General features: G+C 39.3%; 2 protein-coding genes across 2 annotated transcripts; both read right to left on the bottom strand.

Moving 5' to 3' along the window:
* Positions 1-6262: 6262 nt before the first annotated feature.
* Positions 6263-12640, bottom strand: LOC146655249 (carbonyl reductase [NADPH] 1-like). The gene is made up of 7 exons (XM_085427428.1): positions 12526-12640; positions 9988-10102; positions 9215-9384; positions 7614-7721; positions 7036-7244; positions 6876-6929; positions 6263-6776 (listed from the first exon to the last, which is right to left on the bottom strand). The coding sequence occupies exons 2-7, from the start codon at positions 10098-10100 to the stop codon at positions 6603-6605; spliced, it is 828 nt and encodes a 275-aa protein (XP_085283554.1). The 5' UTR covers positions 10101-10102; positions 12526-12640; the 3' UTR covers positions 6263-6602.
* Positions 12641-14858: 2218 nt separating this feature from the next.
* On the bottom strand, positions 14859-18375 carry LOC146655248 (carbonyl reductase [NADPH] 1-like). Its single transcript, XM_085427478.1, has 6 exons — positions 18263-18375; positions 16646-16815; positions 16422-16529; positions 15992-16200; positions 15366-15419; positions 14859-15111 (listed from the first exon to the last, which is right to left on the bottom strand). Exons 1-6 carry the CDS (start codon positions 18373-18375, stop codon positions 14938-14940), a joined length of 828 nt encoding a protein of 275 aa, XP_085283604.1. The 3' UTR covers positions 14859-14937.
* Between the last annotated feature and the right edge of the window lie 2130 nt (positions 18376-20505).

The raw sequence follows: 20505 nt of genomic DNA, 5'->3' as shown, positions 1-20505 counted from the left end.
GTTTTGTTTACAGCTATTTTTATCTTGTTTATTTAGATTTTCTATTCATTCTGTGCAATGCTGCAAATGTTGGTATCAATTCAATATCAAGTAAATACAGGGCTAATATTACTGATGCCAATACCAATATAAATACTATACTGGCAGCTTATAAGAGCAGTGTGTCATGCTTTATAAGATGAATCATCATAAATTTGTGAATTCTAGACACATTTTAATAATCAAATAATCTAAATATTTATATATATTCAACAAAACACCAGCTTTTCGTGTTTTGGGGAGATTTGTTTCTCTAAAATGCTTTTGGTCATCTTCTGATGTTTAAATGTGCTCTAGACTATAAATTAAATGTGAGAGTCAACACTCCTTATCCATCTTCACTCTAATGATGATTTGGATCTAAGTTTCCCTACTTCAGAGTCTGTCTTCTGATGCTTTTACTACTTGCTTATCCGCAGTGGTACTTAGTAATGGTCTGCTGGAAAATTGAAGCACAGCCGTATTTATTTGTACAAGTACAACCCTGATGAGGTGATCACGTCAGCCTGGCTGTCATCTGAATGCTGCTTCAGTTGAAGGATCAAAGAAAATGTCTCACACAAAAGAACCAAACTGGCTTAAATCTGATCCCTGATCGAGGTGCAGAAACTTAACTTAAAATAGTTTCTGTTCATTGTGCATATTTTATGGATTATTTCTAGGTTCATGACAGATTTTTGATTTGGTGTCAAACCTTTGAACCCCACTGTAATGTGTTGCTCAAAGGAGAACGTCGGGCTGCTGTTATGTTGGTCTCCATGGTGACATTTTTTAAGTTTTTTAAGACTTTTTAAGTTTAAGTTTAAGTGAGTTTCTTCCTCATTCTCTCCTGGAGAGCACTGCTGCACAGAGACATGAAACATGGGAGTTCAAATCAAAGCTGTGACAGAGGGAGTGTAATACAATCTGAATCAATTTACCCCAATCTGTCAAGTAAAAAACAAAATAATGCTAAATATGGTTGTTATTGTTGTTGTTGTTTGGGGGATGTGTTTGCTTGTTTTTAAATACGGTCGTCATGATCCCCTGGGATTGGTCTTTTTTTTTTAGTAAGAAATATATTTCAGTTTGTGTTTCTGCTTTCTTTGATTCTTCAGTTTTGAGTTCTGGATTCTTGTGTTTTTACTTTGGGTGCCTGTGTTGATTTTATTATTATTATTGTGACTCATTTTAGTTTTGCAATATTATGACCTTTTTATAATCACTCCTGAGTCTTCAGGAGTTTTCATTTCTCTGTTCTAGTTTGAAAGTTTCTTGTTCAAAAGGTTCAGAGACTCTAAGGGACTCTCCGTGTGCGAGGGAAAAGGCTGAAAATGGCCCGAGACAAAGTAGAAAATAGTTCTGAAGTAAAACGAATCAATCGTGGAAATACTTTTGGGAAAACAAGAGCCTGGGTCCTCCAGACTAAAAAATGTAAAAAGGCTTGTTTTCATCCTGCTGTTAAAAAGTCTGCATTTCTGATGGGACAGAGGTGCATTAATGCCAGTGGCACTGACAGCTTGCACATCTGGAAAGGCATCACCAGTGCCAGCAACACTGAAAGGTATAGTTGGGTCTTAGAGTAAAATATGCTCCCATTTGGATCTTTTTCAGGGAAGACCTTGAATATTTCAGCAGGACAATGCTAAACTGCAGGCAGCAGCTATTATAACAGCATGGCTCTGAACTGGCCTGCCTGTACTCCAGACCTGTGATCATTTGAAAATATTTGACACATCATGAAAAGAAAAATACAACAAAGAAGAACAAGGACTGTTGGGCAGCTAGAATCCTCTGTCTGACAAGAATGGGACAGAAATTAAGAAAGCACCTTAAACATGTGGTTATCCTAACTGGGCTTTCATTAAATTGGTGAAGATGTACAGGAAAGAACCTTAGACAGCAGCCGGGGGAAACAAAATCTCCTACATGGCAGACTGAGAAACCTAACGTCCCTGTGCACCTCGGGCAAAAACTCGTTCATCCCAAGGACAAAACACCCAAACACAAACTAAAGACCAACATGTATGTTATGCAGTGCAGTGATGAGTGCTTGGAGCGTTTACCCAGGAAAAACCAATCAGCCCACAACACAAGAGAGCCACCTCAACAGCTGGGAATCCACTGCGAATGACCGACGTTGAACAGAGGTTGAGGTTTATGACACCAGTTATCAGCCATCTACAATGCAGTCTTGAGATCCCTTCCCGGGTGTTTAAACGCCCACTCTCAATAGTTCACACAATGATGGCGATATCTTACACTGGTTTCACACTCACGTGATCAATACTGGGTCAATGACAATCAGGGGTTAAAAACCTGGGACTCTCTCTGGGTTGTTTTCGAACTGAAGAAGCTTTTTGGATGAGAGGAAACATCTTCACAAACCAAAAAGAAACTCGCTTGCCTTCTCTTCAGCTCTCGAGTCTACAAATTGTGTTTCGGCTTTGAGGGAATTCCCGGCAGCAGGATCAATGAAGAAATTATAACGCTTGTGCAGCACTTACAACCAATGACGATCATTATGATTATCAAAGTGAGCGTGTGATGGGGCTTCCATTGGCAGGCAGCAGGGATTAGAGGATTATTTCTCTCCCCGGTCTTTGGCCATCTCTCTATCGTTCTCGCTCCCTGGATTAGGTTTTATCTACAAAGTAATCGGGGCTTTTCTCTTGTCTGACAGGACTACAACTCCCACACTTTTACACACACAGACACACAGATACACACAGAGATTACATCGACACTGCACAGTCTACTGCGATATTGACTCAGAGACTTAAACCAGGCAGAAAGGGATGCGATAAAGCAGAAAAATCTGGATTTCCACAGGAATTATTTTGTATGAAATCTCTTCTTATCTCCGCACAAACAATATGAAACCACCTGAATGAGATTTCCTTCTCTGACGTTCTTTGCATTTGGTATAAACAAACACTCTGAGCAGTCAGATTTCATTCCAGGAGTGGTGAAAGATACCAAAATCCAAAGGTAAATATTGTATATATTCAACACCTATTGTAGAGAGCTGTTGTAGTAACAAAATACAGCTCAGACAACGAACCGGGGCTGGTACTGAGTGATCTTTTTGTTTTTCCTCCGGAAATTTTGAGCTGGCATATAAATTATTAATGGGCGCAGGATCATAGCTGTAAAGGACACCAAGGTCCTTTTTTGCATTACTTAAGGGAATTAGTGGGGCGGCGGGCGGTTTGCATACACAGTAGATATTACATCTATCTGTTATTTTAAGACAGCATGAAATGTTTTCAGGCTAAAGAAATCTTAAACTTTGGCCATTTATGGAGGATATATGGAAACATGAAATGTAATGTATGTTTTTATGTAAGACAAACAGCATTTTGAAACACCTACTGTATCCAGCAATGAAAACTATTAAAAAACAATAAAATAAGTTAAAATAAAATAACTTGTGCATTTGGGTAGTTTCTGGTTAAAAAAGATATTGATATTGCCATATTGAATTTTAATATGTGTCATTTCTGCAACATTTAAATATTTGTGTAATTTATTGCTTAAGAATGTATTATTATTATTTATTTTGGGGGCACAGTGATGATTTAGAGGTCTTAAAAACTAAAAAGTCATGCATTAAAAATGATACACTTGGCATCACTTTGCAGTCCTTTGAAAACTGGCGTTATATTTAATAATATCTGCGGTGAGGCGGTTGTTTTACATGCAGTCGGACATGTTAAAAGAGAACATCAGCATTACTGTGAAGCTTGTTTCACAGACTGAATATAACGTGAAGGGAGAAGAAGACCTCAGGCTCGGCTTTCTGTGTGCTTTGCTTTTCCAGCTGCGCAGCTACATCAGCCCCAATAAACATGTCAACACTGTGAATGTTGCTTCAGGGAGTCATTTATTGTTGCCTTTGTGTGCATGTTGTTGTGTCTCCGAACATAAATGTACTCATGAATTAGAATTACAAGGCTACATTTGACTTGACCTTTACTGCGCATATATCTGTGTTGTTGCTTTGGAGCCTATCTGATTTGCTCTTGTTCACATTTAGCATCGCACTTAATACTCATCGTTTTGAATATAAAGCGTTGGTAATAATAAATGTGCAGTATCACCAGCAGGTGTCGTGACATCTCCATGAAGCTGCGCTTTTATTTTGCTCTCAGACTTTTGGCAGCAAATTCAGACCACACCACCCTTTTCCTACCAGAAGTCTTTAAACACCAACATTAGACTAAGGCGCTTGAAACAGCCAATTTAGAGTTTCCTGTGGGCGCAGTGATTTACTGAAATGCGTGTAACAGACCCACGACAGGACACGTCCACACATTCATGCTTTCCAGCATTCTTTATTATTACGGTTGCCGTTTTCACACACAGGCTGCAGCTTCCACACTCCCCCACACACACACATCAACAACAATAACTGCAGCAGAACCCAGCACAGACCTTAAGCCGACCGGCGAGGCGTGATTGCGCATGCCGCTCAGGTGCGTCCGCCTCCCCTGCAGCGGCACTGCAGACCACGCCCCTACACAATGTACAAAAAGAGATGGAAAGACTGTTGGATGACGCATATTGATGATTATTTAAACCCCAAATTTCACGGTTGGATTTATTACTCCACATGAGATGCATTTTCCCTTGTTTGACGTTCTGTTCTTGTGTGATTTGGCATCTCCAGACTTTCTTTTCTGTTTCCAGAACGGCCAGCCATCCCACTGAATCCTTTTCTGATGATTATTCAGTAAAGAGTGGATGGATCAACTGATGGGGCAGCTGCATCTCTCTGGTCCCGTGCCAGGTCTTTGCTGGATGTTTTCTTATTTCTTAAGGACTTTTAGAAATTGTTCATTTCTTTAGTCCTGCAATGTTGGACAAGGACGCACACTGTGCTAATACCATGTTGGGAATCACCTTTTGCACAGAACTGTTCAAATAACCATGTTGTTAAAATTTTAAGCCTCTGGTTTTACATTTAAAATGTTCTGTTTTCTAAATGTTGGCAGAAATGAATATAGTGGCACGGTGACACAAAGGCAAACTACAATTTTTAGTGTCTGAGCTGTTTTGAATTTTAGTGCTGAGTTACAGGAGGCAACAAGCAGTTTGGTGAGTTAAAGCACGAAACAGACCAGTGCCTTTCAAATGCTTAAACACCAGAACTGAAGCTAATAATAAAGAACTGGAAAGAACCCTTCAAATGGAAAATCAGAAATGGGGGAAATAACTTGCAGAGCTGAAAACAAAGAGTATTAAAGGGCCATGACTTAAATGTATTATTTATGAGAAATTTATTTCCCATAGCTGCAGATCCTGGGAAAAGATGAAAAAAAGTTTTTTGTTTTTAGTTTAATGTTAAATTTACTCCCCCTGTCTCATTTTGTCTGCTCTCTCCAGCTGACCTGTGCATATATTGTCTCTGTTTACACCTGCTGATTGTTGGTCCTCGTAACTATGTGAACCCCGAGCTCTGTAACTTCCTGCTTCGAGTTTCCCTTTAAATGCATAACACCTGTTTATTCCAGCATTTTGGTCCATAATAATCAGCTCATGCTGCCATCTTATGACATTTTGCTGTGAATTATTTACTTTTATTGGCAGTTGTTGTTTTTAGTTGCCATTTCCAGTGTCCAAAAATAAAAGTCATTATCCTTATCAGAGGCTGATAACTCCTTTAGCTGGAGATGAGGTTGTGGAAATTGCTTTGTGTTTACTTTTCGCTGATTATCTGATTGTCATATCCCAGAATGCCACTGCAGCAAGAGCCAGAGCACTCTGTTCCAAGTTCATTATATAAGCTCCAATATTATATCCATTCATTTTCTTCTGCTTATTCAATTCAGGGTTGTCGGGAGGCTGGAGCCTATCCCAGCTGTCGTCGTGTGAGAGGTGGGGTACATCCAGGACGGGCTGCCAGTCTGACCTCACAGCAACATGATATTTACATCATAATCTGTATCTGCATGCTGCTTGTATGGTTGGCTTTCTGGTTCAAGAGATGATGGAAGAGCAGGAAAAAAATGGCTTCCTTTCCTCTCCACCATCAAGTTTTCTTAAGTTTTTATGCTTTATAATGGCACAAATGTACCTGAATAACAAAATCATTTTCATCCTCAGCTAACAATAAATGTCATTATTTTTAACTGAAGACAAGTCTTCGGTTTTATGTGCATTTCTTCTATATCATTGTAATAAATTTAATGTTTCTATTCTGCTCATAACCAGTTAATGCACAAGCCCTGTGCTGCAGAAAACTGTCTATTAGTTCTTCGGGAGATTCATATTTCATACACAAAGCACATTTACTTTCCTCCATGTAAAAAAATGATCAAACATTCATACTGCCACAGGCAAAGTGTTGTATCAAAAACATTAGCCCTTACACATACACAAGTTTAATTACTGTATATGTTATAATCCAGCAGATACACACATGCACACTGACAGACTCAAACTGTTAAAAATGCATCGTTTTGAAAAAAGGGCATCTTCAGGTTGCTGTATTAATGTGTCTGGGTTATTCAGGTTCATCTATTCTAAATATGGATCTTCGACATGTCGTTTGGGTGGAAACGCTGACAATCACACACTCATCACCACGGCTGAACTTGCTTGTCAGACACAAATTTTCCGTGAGGCTCTGTGGCTCCGGGTGGCAGCAGGGCCAGGTACACTGGAGTGACAGCACCCTCCTCTGGTGACTTGGGGGCTTTATCACCAGCCATGTCGGTGCGCACCCATCCTGGACAGCAGGCGTTCAGCAAGATCTGTTAAAAGAATAAAAGACACAGAAAATAAAAAGGAAACAAAGCAGAAACTAGGAGATAATGTTGTTGGCAACGTTAAAGATTTTAAATATTAGTTACCCCATCATTTGGTCTCTGCTTGGAAACTTGACGAGCAAGAATCATGGACAGGGCCTGAAAACACACACATTCATAATCATAATCAAAGAAGTACGCCAATTAAGATTTAGAGCAGGTTCTTTACATGTTGATATGAACTTCATTTTCACATCAGCCGTACCGTCACCCCGACTTTAGATGTTCCATATGCTGAATCGGGCCAGCCGCCTTCTTTGTGTTTGCCTTTCTTGGCTTCGCTGACAAATTGCTGCATCAGTGCCACCAGCTCGTCCTCTGTGAGGTCCTCACTGCGGAAACGCTGCTGGAGCTCCGAGCTGCACTTGTTCAACGTAAGTGCACTGACAAAGCTGGAAACATTCACCACACGACCTGAAACACACACAGGGTAACAAACTCTTCATGTGCATCTCTCACAGCACATCAAGCAAACTCATCATCTTCCAGGAAAGATTACATGCGAGTTGGCTGTAGTGTGTCTGTATGTTTACTTATTGTCGTGCTTTGTTTTCCGCAAATTGTGATCACACATCCTGAGGGCAAAAAAAAGATATCGCTTTCCAATTATAGATAAAATGTTCAAGATGAGCCAACAGAGAACATTTTAGAACATCCACAGTCATTAATATAGTCTGAATCAAAGCCAAACTTGCTCCTCTAATCAAACGCTGACCAAAGCTGTTTATTCAAGCAGCAGTGACGGGCACGACCGGCAGATTGGATCCAGCCTCGTGTTCGTACCTCCAGCTTTAACGATCGGCAGGAAGTGAGTCAACATGTCTCTGGTGGCAAAGAAGTTTGTGTTGAGGGTCACCTCGGCCTGGACATCAAATGGAGTTTTGTCTGCCACTGAAAAAAAAAGTTCACATGTTGTCACCTCCTTATTCATCACAGCCTTAATAATTTATAGATCTTTTTATTTAATTAAAAAGAGGATTTTTAATCAAATAAATTGTATTTGATTAAAAATCCTCTTTTTGTTCAGAGCTACAGGACAATTTTCAGAATGTTTACGTTATCTGACTCTTCTTCATCACAGTGGATGTTAGGGGCGAATATCTGATGGTTTTCAGGAAGACTACAACACATTAATTCACTTACATATGCACCATAGCATTTCTTATATTATTGTATAGCTGTAGTCACACATACACAGCAACCCTGAACTTTTAAAGACATGGATGATGGAAGTGCATGTGACAATGAAAGTGCAGCCCTGAGGGCTAAAACCTGAAGCTAATGCGGAGGTGTAAAAACCTGCATCTCCTCTGATGGCCGCTGGTGGTTTCTTCTAAAAGCAAGTCAGTCCCCACAGACTCCCACATTAAAATGCTCAACCTATTTTCCCTTCAGCCCAGCTGGGGGAATATGTGGCGTAGCTACTTTAAGTGACAGATCTGCTAGCTTCAGCTTGGCTTCACCTCAGCTAACTGGACTCCCTGAAGTGGGCCCCTTGAATATGTTTGTGGTGTTGGTGCCCTTTAGATCGGACCCATACAGGCTACAGTCACAGCCTGCTAACTTTAGCTGCTAACTTAAAACGTCACTCTTTGCTCCATATACGGTGAGTGTGATGAGCTACAAGCACAGCCAAACGGCTTTCTGATCATTTACGCAATGAAAAGGCCTAAAAGTGGGGGAAAGGAAATGTAGCACAGGAGGACAAATGGTTCTTGTTTATGGATACTTTAATATTTTTCAAATATTGACAAAGAATCAATTGAATAATAAATTAGTTTTAGCTTTTCAGGTCTCTAGTACAAAATCTGTGTGTGTCCATTTGACTTTACAGCCACTGACCGTCCTGCCTCCTGTGCCCACTTTGATTAGGATCCTTTCCAAAATGGACAAAAGGACAACTTTGGTTAATCTTGACTGCTGAAGTGTAAACTGTTTTAAATTCTAGATCAAGATTGATGCTCCAGCAGCATCAATCTTAGCAGTATTTTTCCAGTGTGTCTAAACAGAAGCCACAGCAGTATTAACATCCTGGCTTTCGATAGTGGGCAGGGTTGCATGCTTGAAGACCCCAGGGCCTCAGCTCTACATAGCATACCAGGTTAGTCAAAGGCAAGGAGCTAGACAAATGGTTGTGCAAGAGGCCAACAACCTCCTCACATAAACAACCTTCTGTTATAGAAACTGGGAGGAAAAAAAAAAAATCATCACACAACCTACTTTCTTATTCTAGATCGGTCGCAGCAAGTTGCAGCTTTATGTTTCACATGGGATAAAAAGAAATAGTGGTGGTGTCAGTTGTACTAGACGTTGTAATTGAACTTCCTGTGTATGAGGCTGTAGTGCACAATACAGTTAAAATCAATGTATATATCTAATTCTACCTTTGAATGCTATCCCAGCATTATTGATGAGAATGTCCACTCCGCCGTACTTCCCTTTAAAGTAAGCAGCAGCAGTTTTAATGCTGTCCAAGTCATTGATGTCTAGCTGGTGAAACATGGCCTTCAGCCCCTCAGAGGACAGAACCTTCACTGCGTCCTCACCCCGACCGCTGCAACACACACAAAGCGTTACTGTCTGCCTCGGAAAATCATGCTGGTTTATTGTTTCTCACTCAGCTTCCTAGTGTGGACAACAGCATGTGTGTGTGCTCTTTGCTCTTCTTGCTGTCTTAAAATAACTGCAATATGTAATCAAATCTGCTCCTAGATGCAATTACTTTACAAACTAGCGTAAAAAATCTAAACTCATATATATCAAAAACAAATACCAACATGTGACCAGCAGATGTCGCCAATCTGCACTGAATTCAAAACTGTTAAACAGAAGGAGTCACTGTGATTCAGCACTTTTAATCTTTTCATCTTAATACCTACAATTGTTTTGTAATTTAGAGATAAATATTTGTTTTTAATTAGTTGTTTTCTGCAGATTTAAATTAATAATGATGTAACTTTATGTTTTCAAGGGGTAGAGGTTTTTTCATTGCCTTTTTTTAGGATTTTTAAGTGTTTGAAAAGGTTAGAGGCAAACATCAAATACATGGAAATAAACCAAAAATATCCTTACAGCAATAAAGTAAAACAGATGATTTTGCAGTAAAATCAGGTGCAAACATGAGTGTGGTTCAGGTGTTACCAGCTGTGGTGCTTACACATCTCTAGCAGTGAGGTAAACGTCTCCTTCAAACTGCTTGCAGAGAGCTCGGACGATGGCCAGGCCGATGCCCTTGTTACTACCTGTTACCACAGCAACCCTGGTTGACATGTCTGTTCACAAAGAGAGCAACATGTGAAGTAACATCTTAAACACACAAAGTATTAAACTCATCAATAGCTGACAAATAAACTCTATGAAAGGCCAGGGACGTCCACTCCTTCCAAATAACTGCTGAGTCACCTCCGCTAACACTAGGTAGGGCTAATGCAATAAAAGTACTCTTAAAGGATTTGCTAAGCTGCTTATAGAAACACATTTTTATTCCAGTTTAATAATACATATAAGTGTGGTTTACAGCTGTAGAACCAGCCCAACAGCAACAGTTTCAAACTAAAGCAATCATTTAAAGCATAGGTGTCAAACTCTGGCCCGCGTGCCAAATTTGGCCCGCAGCCTAATTACATTTGGCCCGCGAAGCCATACCAAATTACTATTAGAGCTGGCCTACTGGTATTATACAGCTAATATATATGTTGTTTAGTATTAAGCTTTGCTTGTTCCATATTCAGTTTTTCAGCAAAACGTGTTTGAGTCCATAAGAAAAGATTCATTCTTATATCTGGAGGAATAAATATATTTCAATAAATATTAACGTTAGCCCGCGACTTTGTCCCAGTTTTGAATTTTGGCCCACTGTGTATTTGAGTTTGACACCCCTGATTTAAAGAGTCACTGTAACGACTGTTACGACCTACAGGTGTGACACAAACTTCTGGCTAAATAAATTCCAATAATCCTGCATAAATATCATTCTAACAGGTTTTTAAGCAACCACACTCAGGCTGTCAGTACTTAAAGTCTTTGACTTTAGCTTTCAGAGATGACCTGCAGGATCTAGTTATATAAAGCTGGCTAACTCATACAAACATTAGTAGAAGGCCAAACTATGGACAAATTTGTAGTCTGAAAGCTCCAAACACATCTGGGCCACTTCTGACACTCACAGTCACACAGACGCCTGGACACAAGTGTTTGGTGTGTCAAGTTCTTTATTTCTTCAATACTAAAACATAACACAGAGGACATGTACATGTGTGTACACTGAACAGTTCTGGATGGGAAATGAATAATACAAATCAATACAGCTTCGATAAAACCTTTGAAGTATGTGATATTCAGAGGAAAATTAACCAGCCAGAGATTTGTCATATTTCATATAAGATCCATATTCTTCGTACTTTGTTTAATGTACCTGTCCTCATAGACACACCTTCCTGTTTCTGTCTCTCTCTGTCTTCCTCAATGCAGGAACTCCAGCAACACTTAAGGGAAGATGAACAACTTTAATAATTGACCAACGCGTTTCGGCTTGTGGCTTTCATCAGGGTCATGAAGTTGGTCAATTATTAAAGTTGTTCATCTTCCCTTAAGTGTTGCTGGAGTTCCTGCATTGTGAATTCTTTCATCCTCTCCATGCACCTTGGAAGTAGGTGAAGGTGTGCCAGAATTTTTTGCTGTGCTTTCTCTCTGTCTGCCTGACAGTCTCCTCCTGGTAGTAACACTTCTCTCCCACTATCTGTATCACTGGTTCACAGTGCCGCTCCCAGGCGAGTGTTGAAACAATAATTAATGTGCAAATAGCGTTATGGGATCACACACATCAAAACACGGCCAAAGAATCCATCCAGCGGCACACACACACACATACATACATACATACATACATACACACATACATATAGATTTGCTAGGATCTAATGTTTAGGAGATAATAAATAGATAATTCGATAATAAAGTCCAGCCTATGTCTACGCCTGCAAAAGTAGATAAAACATTTGCATTTCTTTTTAGGGTTTTTCCATGTTGTTCTGACTTTTTCCTGTTTTGGGACATAGTTTCCTTTTTTCTTTTTATGTTACTAAAAACATTTACATTATTCATCCTGTTATTAGTACTTTCTCAAATCCGGAGAGACAGAGCATCCCAGACTGAAATGCATAACACCAGATGATCTATCACACACGCAGACACACACAGTCATGCATCCATGACTGATCTAACCCATTCTGGGGTTTTGACGTTGTTACAAAAAATAAAGGTTTTCTTCTGCATTTTGTCACTGTGTAAAGACACTTGGTACAACATTAGGGGGCTTCTAGATGGACCACACACACATAGACACGAACGCACAATGATTATGTTTCAACAAAGTGGAAGCAAATTGCCATTAAAACCTAAAAGACCTCTCGTGTATTTTAATTAATTGCTCAGGCCACCTCACCTTTTTCATTCTAACACCACCCGACGGTCTGACATTAGAGCCACTCTGTCCTGCTATAACAACGGATTTTAACCGGGCAAGTTCTGCAAAATAACGACTTTTGTAACGTGATGAACTAACGTGGTGTGATATTAAAACAGGAAAAGTTTGTTGCCTAATTATCAAAATGACAAACTTTTAAATGGGGACTGGTTCTTCGCCCACACGGAAAAAAAACGCAGTTATATTAATCAGGCTGCAGATGTTTCTTACCTGCGGCTGAAGCTGTCGTCCTGACTGAAGATTACCACAGGAGTGAAGCGCTCGCAGAGGGACAAAGGAGGAGGGAGCACTGCGCAGTAATACCGCGCCTACACGGAAGACCCAGGTAACAGAGCCAGGTACATTTTTAATGCAAGATCAAGTTTAATCAGTTTTTTAAAAAAAATATTCAAGAAATCAGAGTTTGAGTAATTCCTTATGAAGACCTTTGATTTGGAATTAAATTTGAAAAAATCTATTTCCTCCTCCATCTCTGAAATGTTTTGCATGGACAGTTAAGTAAACAAAACCAGTTCTTTTACTGATTCCAGTTATTCAGTTATTTCTGCTTTCACTGACACGTGTTAGCAGTGTAAACTCAACTAATTGACATTGTTTGTCCTTTAAACAAGACGCTTTAGATGGGGTAGCAATGTGGCTTTGAGGCAGCTCTTTTTATTTTTAATTAACAGTAATTTAGCGAGTTTATTAAATGTTTTGAATGGTTCCTCCTTTACTAAATGGGAATCAGAATGAAAGCTGTTTCATGTAGATATTAACAAAAGGATGTTCTCTTAAGATTCAGCAGTTTGTGTTTTGTGATCTTCAACCAACCAGGGGCAGAGTTTTAAGGGAACCACTGATAGAAAAACATGGGAATAAATCTAAACTTTGTCATTGCAGGACGTTATACATGCAGTGAAACCTGCTGTTTCTCTGTCATGCAGATTTTTGTTTTGTGGTGCTACAATCTGATAAGTCACCAACTGTTCAGACATGCTGTCAAAGGGTGTGTGTGTGTGTGTGTGTGTGTGTGTGTGTGCGCACGTGTTTGTGTGAATCTAAAATAAAGTTTATAGGGTATCAGGTCACACAGTGGAAGCTCTATTAAGTGAAAATAACTTCAAAGAATTATTTGCTCCACCTCACCTGCGTGCATGCGTCTGCACCTTAGCAGGAAATGAAAATGAAAGTGGTGTCTAGTTCCCATCGTCAGCTGCACATATCAAAAGGTCACACGAGTTGAACGTGCAAAGAGTCGGGGCACAGCACATCATCAAATTTTCATTCCACTGCTTTAAGCTAGCCCGTATTAATGACTGCATTGTCCTTAAAAACATACATCGCTGATATGCTGCACAATGCTTAGGCCTGTCGCTGCTGCCTCACCCATTTCTCTAATCATTTCACTTTTAAACATTCTTTCAAGTGAGTCCCACGCAGCACAAAAGCAAGTTGTACAGGTTATGTGGAGGGGTGTGGAAGTTTAAACTAACGTATCTTTCTGTTAATCTGATGCATTTATAAAGATGAAGGCAAAACAGTGTTTGCTTTATCTCTGTGGCCTCTGGAGCTGCCATTCTGTGATATATATTCTTTTAGTTAAATATGTGAGTAAGAACCTGCTGATTAAACATCAACCATTGAATTATACAAACTAAAGAAACAGACACACCCAGTTACTCTCATGTGAACTTGACAGAGCTGAGTTAATCTTGATCCTGATTTCTGCAGCTGTACTCGAGTCAACCGTCAAGTCACGCAAATCAAAAAGTTCTCTGCGCGTCTAAACAAGCAGCCAGAGTTTGTTCTATTGATCCGATCACATTGTGCAGTTTGCAAACCAGCAAGCGTTTCTGCACATTTGACACTATCCTCTGCTGCAACTACACATTCAGCAAGAGGGTCAAAGACTGCATCTCTAGCACTACAGACATATAAAAGTATGAGGCTTAGAACAGAGTATGTGCTTTTGTCCAGCAAACAGCATTTTGTCAGGACAGGATGTTTATGTTTTAGCTTCCTTTGTGGTTCTGCTCTACATTGCCCCGATAAGCAAAACACCGACAGCATGGGTACAACGTGTGACCTATTCTACACCCCAGACAAGTTGCTTTAAAAACTGATTCACACCTCAAGCTCACTGCTTTTTGACAATTATTCACAATGTTGTAATTTTATATTGTATAAATAAAATTACATTGTAGCCATAAACCTATTATGTTCTTTCAAAAACATTTTCAACCTAAAGTCAATTTATTGTTTTAAAAAATCACAGTAAAGTTTTAATAACAAGCATTTTATTTTATTTTTTTAAATATCTTCATTCAGAAACAGCAAGTTTACTTTTCACATGTTAAAACACGTAAGAAAAAAATATAGCTAAGTTTTGTTTTCATCAGTTGAACACTGTCAGTTATCAGAACATCATTTTTAAATTGATGGATTTAACCTAACAAAACATTTAAACTGGAAAACGTTTTGGTTTTAGCTGTGTGATACGGGCGTTTGTAGATCTAATGTATCACACTATGGCCTTAAATATTACAAATTTCATTCTGGCAAGAAAAAGTATAAACTTATAAAATAACTACATTGTTTTTGTACATTATTTTTTTATGTCATTAGATATTCAACTTTCTATCACCATGGTTGAACTTCCTTATCGGAGACATACTTTCCATGAGGCTCAGTGGCTCCGGGGGCAAGCAGGGCCAGGTAGACCGGTGTTATGGCGCCCTCATCTGGTGACTTTGGGGCACCTGGCGCAGCGATCTCAGTGCGTACCCACCCTGGACAGCATGCATTAATCAAGATCTGTAAAAAAAAGAATAACAAGTATAAGAAGGGAGGCTTCAAAGACAGAACAAAATCTTTAAGAATACATAATATCATATTAAGTCCTGTTTAATTTATTTTCACACTGTTTTACGTTACAATATAAAGTGCCTTGAGACAACTGGTGTTGTGATTTGGCACTATATCAATAAAACATACTGGTCTGCTGCACAGCATAGAAGAATCAAGACAGTTGTTTATAATTTGATTTTAAGATCATAAATTTCCGTTACCCCATCTTTTGGTCTCTCCTTAGACAGATGACGAGCATGAATCATGGATAGTACCTTAAAACACAAACAAACATAATAAATGAGATTCAAGAATTTAAAACTGAAGCAAAAGCATTTTAATTGAAATTTGTCTTTGAAGTTTTCCAAATGTTTAGGGATCAAGTTGCCCTATCTGAATATTCCTCCATTTTTCAACATCCATCCCATCCATTTGCTTCTGCTTATCCTTTTCAGGGTCGCGGGGGGTGCTGGAGCCTACCCCAGCTGTCATAGGGCGAGAGGCGGGATACACCCTTGACAGGTTGGCAGTCTGTCACAAGGCTAACACACAGGGACAGACAAACATTCACTCTTACGGGCAATTTAGATTAATCAATTAACCTACAGTATCCCCACAAACTGCATGTCTTTGGAAGGAAGCCGGAGTACCTGGGGAGAACCCACGGAAACATGGGGAGAACATGCACACTCCACACAGAAAGACCCCGGCCTGATGGTGGAATTGAACTCAGGACCTTCTTGCTGTGAGGTAACAGTGCTGACCACTGTGCCACTGTGCTCATTTATTTGAGCATATTTTGCAACCTCGTCAGGTAAAAATCTAAAGACAAAGTGTTCAGTTGTACCGTCACTCCAATTTTGGATACTGCATACGACATATCAGGCCAGCCGCCTTGCTTGTGTTCTCCTTTCTTGGCCTCATCAACAAATCGTTGCATCAGTGCCACCAGCTCGTCCTCTGTGATGTCCTCACTGTGGAAGCGTTGCTGGAGTTCTGGGCTGCACTGTTTCAAACCGCTGGCGCTAAGCATGCTGGAGACGTTCACCACACGGCCTACAACACATACAATTAATGCCATTCCTTCCTCTAGGTTTTATGGAAACCATCAGTAGTAATTACCTCTCACTGTTGCTCCAAAGCAACACCTAGCATGATGCTACTTCCACCATGCTTTACAGTTAGTCTGAATCTGAAGGAGTCTGAATATTTTTATTAAAATAAAACCCAAAAAAAACTTGAGCAGCAGTAGACTGGAATGAGCTCTGCATCTGTACCTCCAGCTTTGACGAGTGGCAAGAAGTGAGTCAACACGTCTCTGGTGGCAAAGAAGTTTGTCCTCAGGGTCACCTCTGCCTGGACACCAAATGGAGTTGTGTCTGACGCTAAAAGGAAAAGAGATAACGTGTTGAATCATCAATTTCAATTTATAGCTGCAGTTTCAGATTATTGTATATGTGGATCCAGTTCGACATCCATCAGTATATATTTATGATTCTACCTTTGAATGCTGTTCCAGCATTGTTGATGAGAATGTCCACTCCATCATACTTCCCTTTAAAGTAGGCAGCAGCGTTTTTAATGCTGTTCAAGTCATTGATGTCCAGCTGGTGGAACTTGGGTTTGAGTCCCTCTGAGTTCAGAGTCTTCACTGCTTCCTCACCCCGACCTCTGCAAAAGGACCAAAAACATTTCATTTACTGTTACTTTCAGTGCTCAGTGGGTTTTTTAACTCTCTCTTCCTTTTGATCTTACATTTCCATAAAGCCAAGCCAACTTTATTTCTAAAGAACTTTAAAAACAGCTAGCACTGACCAAAGTAAAGTGCTAATATTAAAATGTAAAGTAGAGTTTAATATTTATTCTAAGTGAAGGTTTTCCATAAAATGTTACTTTTTTTTATGCATGCCGATCAGAAATGCCACACATTCCCTTTCACAGTTATGCTGATGCCATCCATTGGATTGGATGTGTCTGTCCCACTGTTTAACTATCTGTATACATGATGTTAAAGACTAGTTAACGCAGAACTTTTATACCCTAAATGAAAATAAGACTGAAGTTATTGATTTTGGAAGTCATACCCCTTTGGATAAGTTAACAGATACCCTCGGTCCTCCTTCCTGTCATCATTCCCAGACTGTAAGAAATCTTGGAGTGTTTTTAGATAGAGCTTTTAAATTAGAGAGGCAAGCGTCCACAATTGTGTAGACCAATTTTTATCAGTTCAGTGAAATTGTCAAAGTGAAACTTATCTTCCTTCAGAAGACCTTGAAAAATGTATTCATGCCTGCATCTCCACTAGACTCGACTACTGCAGTTCTCTTTATTTGGGTCTTGAACATTCATCTCGCCATCACTTGCAGTTAGTCCAAAATGCTGCAGCATGTCTTTTAACAGGTGTCAGGAGGAATGATCACATCACTCCAGCTTTAGCAAATTTGCACTGGCTCCCTGTCCATTTGATTTTCAGATTATTTTACTTTTTACTTTCAAAGTTTTAAATGGTATGGGACTCAGCTGTTTAAGCAAACACCTCAACATATACAGTATAACCTCAAAGGAGCACTGAGATCATCGAGCCAGATGCTCTTAGTACAACCAAAGTCTCGATTAAACCTTAGAGAGGATCGGGCCTTTGCTGTTGCAGCCCCTGGACTCTGGAATAACTCGCCACTCGATATTCATACTTCAGAGTTGAAACAGTCTTTAAAATTCCATCTTAAAACTCAATTTTTCACCTTGGCCTTTAATTAGAATTCAGTTTGTGTACCATTAAGTTTTTTGTTTATGTTGTCACAGTGTATTGTATTTTCTGTTCATTAACTAAGCTGTAAAGCACTTTGTTCAACTATGTTGTTTTAAATGTGCTATAGAAATAAAATTGACATTGACGTTGACATTAACTCTGGCAGTTGGTGAATATTCATGAATATTTACATGAATATTACATTTTCCCCAAAACTTTAAAACTTAAAACACAGTCTTCAAGGATATTGTAATAATGTCCACAAGTGCTATTAAATCCACATAGATTGCAGTTAAGGATGTGACTGCAGTTATATTTGTCCCACATGACCCAGGCTCGGTCCAGGTGGTACCAGGTAAAGATACCTACACATCTCTGGAGGTGACGTAAACGTCTCCATTGAACTGCTTGCAAAGCGCTCGGACGATGGCCAGACCGATGCCTTTGTTACTGCCGGTGACCACGGCAACCTTGGTCGACATGTCTGCACAGAGAGAGAGAGAGAGCTACAATGCAGAACAAAAGATAATTATATATTGACTTTGACTACTTTACGTGAGCATCCAGTCTGAGCTACATTTTCCTTACAAAAATCTAATACAATTCATTTCAGTTTTATTTATATAGCGCCTAATCACAGCAGTTGCCTCAAGGTGCTTTATATTGTGACGTAGAGACCCTACAATAATACGGAGTAAAGAGAAACCGAAATCCAACAATCAGATGGCGTCCTATGAGCGATCGCTTTTTAATAGTGGGAAAGAAAAACTCGCTTTTAACAGGAAGACACCGAGAGGGACGGCCATCTACCGCGACCGGTTGGAAGTAAGAAAACAAGTGACTATTAAACACACAGGGTAATCACATTATTACATTAGCCAAAAAAAAAAGAGCCAGCTTTAGGTCACAGTTCACTTCACTTTGCACTATCGCTATCAGTCAACCACTTGGAACCTCATATCATGATTATATGCATTTTTCTTACATGTGCACAGCTGGAAATCAAGCAAACTCTGTACTTGGGAACTGGCAGGTTAAAGATCCATTAATTAGAAAATTTAATTTTTCACCTTCAGTCAACAACATATAACACAGAAACAAAGACTTGAGAAGATACAAAGAGATATTGGGGAGGCTAGAATACATCTGAGCACAAAGAAACAGATAGAAATAACTCTAAACACCAACAGAACCCAGAATACAAAAGTAATGAATATGCATGTATAATGCATTTTAAGCCTTACATATGTTTCATATTTAATCCGTCAGATCAAGTGGATCAAGTCATTTCCCTTGTAATAAATGTATATGCCAAATTTTGAACTACTGATCAATTTAGAATATATCAACAGGCGATCTGACATGAAGAAATGGATGAATCCGCCGTGATGAACATTTCAGACAAAAGAGAGAAGGGAGTGCGTTTTTGAGGTTTTTATACTTTTGGACATCTGTTATCACACGATATCATGTCCTGTTTTACCTAAGACGAGAAAACATAATAAAACATGTGATTTATTAAAAGTGAAAATGGCTGGAGCATTCTGAAACTGCTGAGATTTGTTATTTAAGCATGCATAACCACTTCAACTGTTAAAAGCAGCATTTGTTATTGCTAAGCTATAACTACTACTCAGCCATCTTACAGCTAAGTAGTCTTTATATTCAAAGCAGTAGTAGGAAGCCACATCCACCCCTCAACGCCTCTTACGAACCTTCTTTAAATCTCAGTTACCTCTGGGTTAATTAAATAAATAAATAAATAGATGCTAATTTGATATTGTTAGTTTGTTTTCTGCCTTTGTAAATGGCCGGTTTAGAATAATTAATGCGCCATGCATGCCTTTGCACTGTGGAAAGAAGCTAGTATACCTGAAGGGAGAACATGCAAATACAACACAGAAAGGCCCTACAATTTAAAACAGGCACCCTCTGACCTCTGTAGGTCTTTGATTCCTATGTTGTTTTGCTATTTCATTGTTCTGAGATTCCTGCATTGCCTTCAAAGACCAGTATGTACCTGCTGGATAAAGGTGCCTCAGAACCTGATCAAATATGGTGGGAACACAGAAAGTTTATCTGACAGTCTTAAGTCTTTCTCTGAACTCTGTCACCATCGTGCCATAAGAAATACACACAGCGTTGGCGTGTATAGTTTCACATTCACATCATACCATTACTGCTGTTAAATGTCAGGTCACCTTTGACCTGAACAGTGTGTAATGGGTACAATGATTAAATAACCTGTGTGAAGCGTGTATATGAAAAAGTTGTTTAACTTTAAGGCAGTTCTCTTATCAGTGTGGGGGGGGGCTGTAAACCGGTGAGATTTGCAGAGTCATGATGATACATCGAAACAGTAAGAACTCAAAATATATATAATAAGTAATATTGAAAAATTGTGAATTCATCATAAATCTTACATTTAATGTCAACAATGTTTGTTTTGAGGGTTTAACTGCCTGTTTCAGTACATTCCAGCTATAAAGGAGGACATGTCATGTGATTTATTTACAAAAGAGCCAGTCAACTAACAAATGTGGAACAAAAGTAAAAGGATGTTTCTTACTTACTTATGCTGCTATTGTAATGTGGAACGAAGCTGTAGCGGG

The sequence above is a fragment of the Rhamphochromis longiceps genome, linkage group LG13, assembly GCF_057381845.1.
Source record: "Rhamphochromis longiceps isolate RC_006_pf linkage group LG13, R_longiceps_female_GT1.1, whole genome shotgun sequence".
In the NCBI taxonomy this organism is placed as follows: Eukaryota; Metazoa; Chordata; class Actinopteri; order Cichliformes; family Cichlidae; genus Rhamphochromis; species Rhamphochromis longiceps.
The sequence above is the reverse complement of the archived record's forward strand: the minus strand, read 5'-3'. Positions and strand labels throughout refer to the sequence as shown.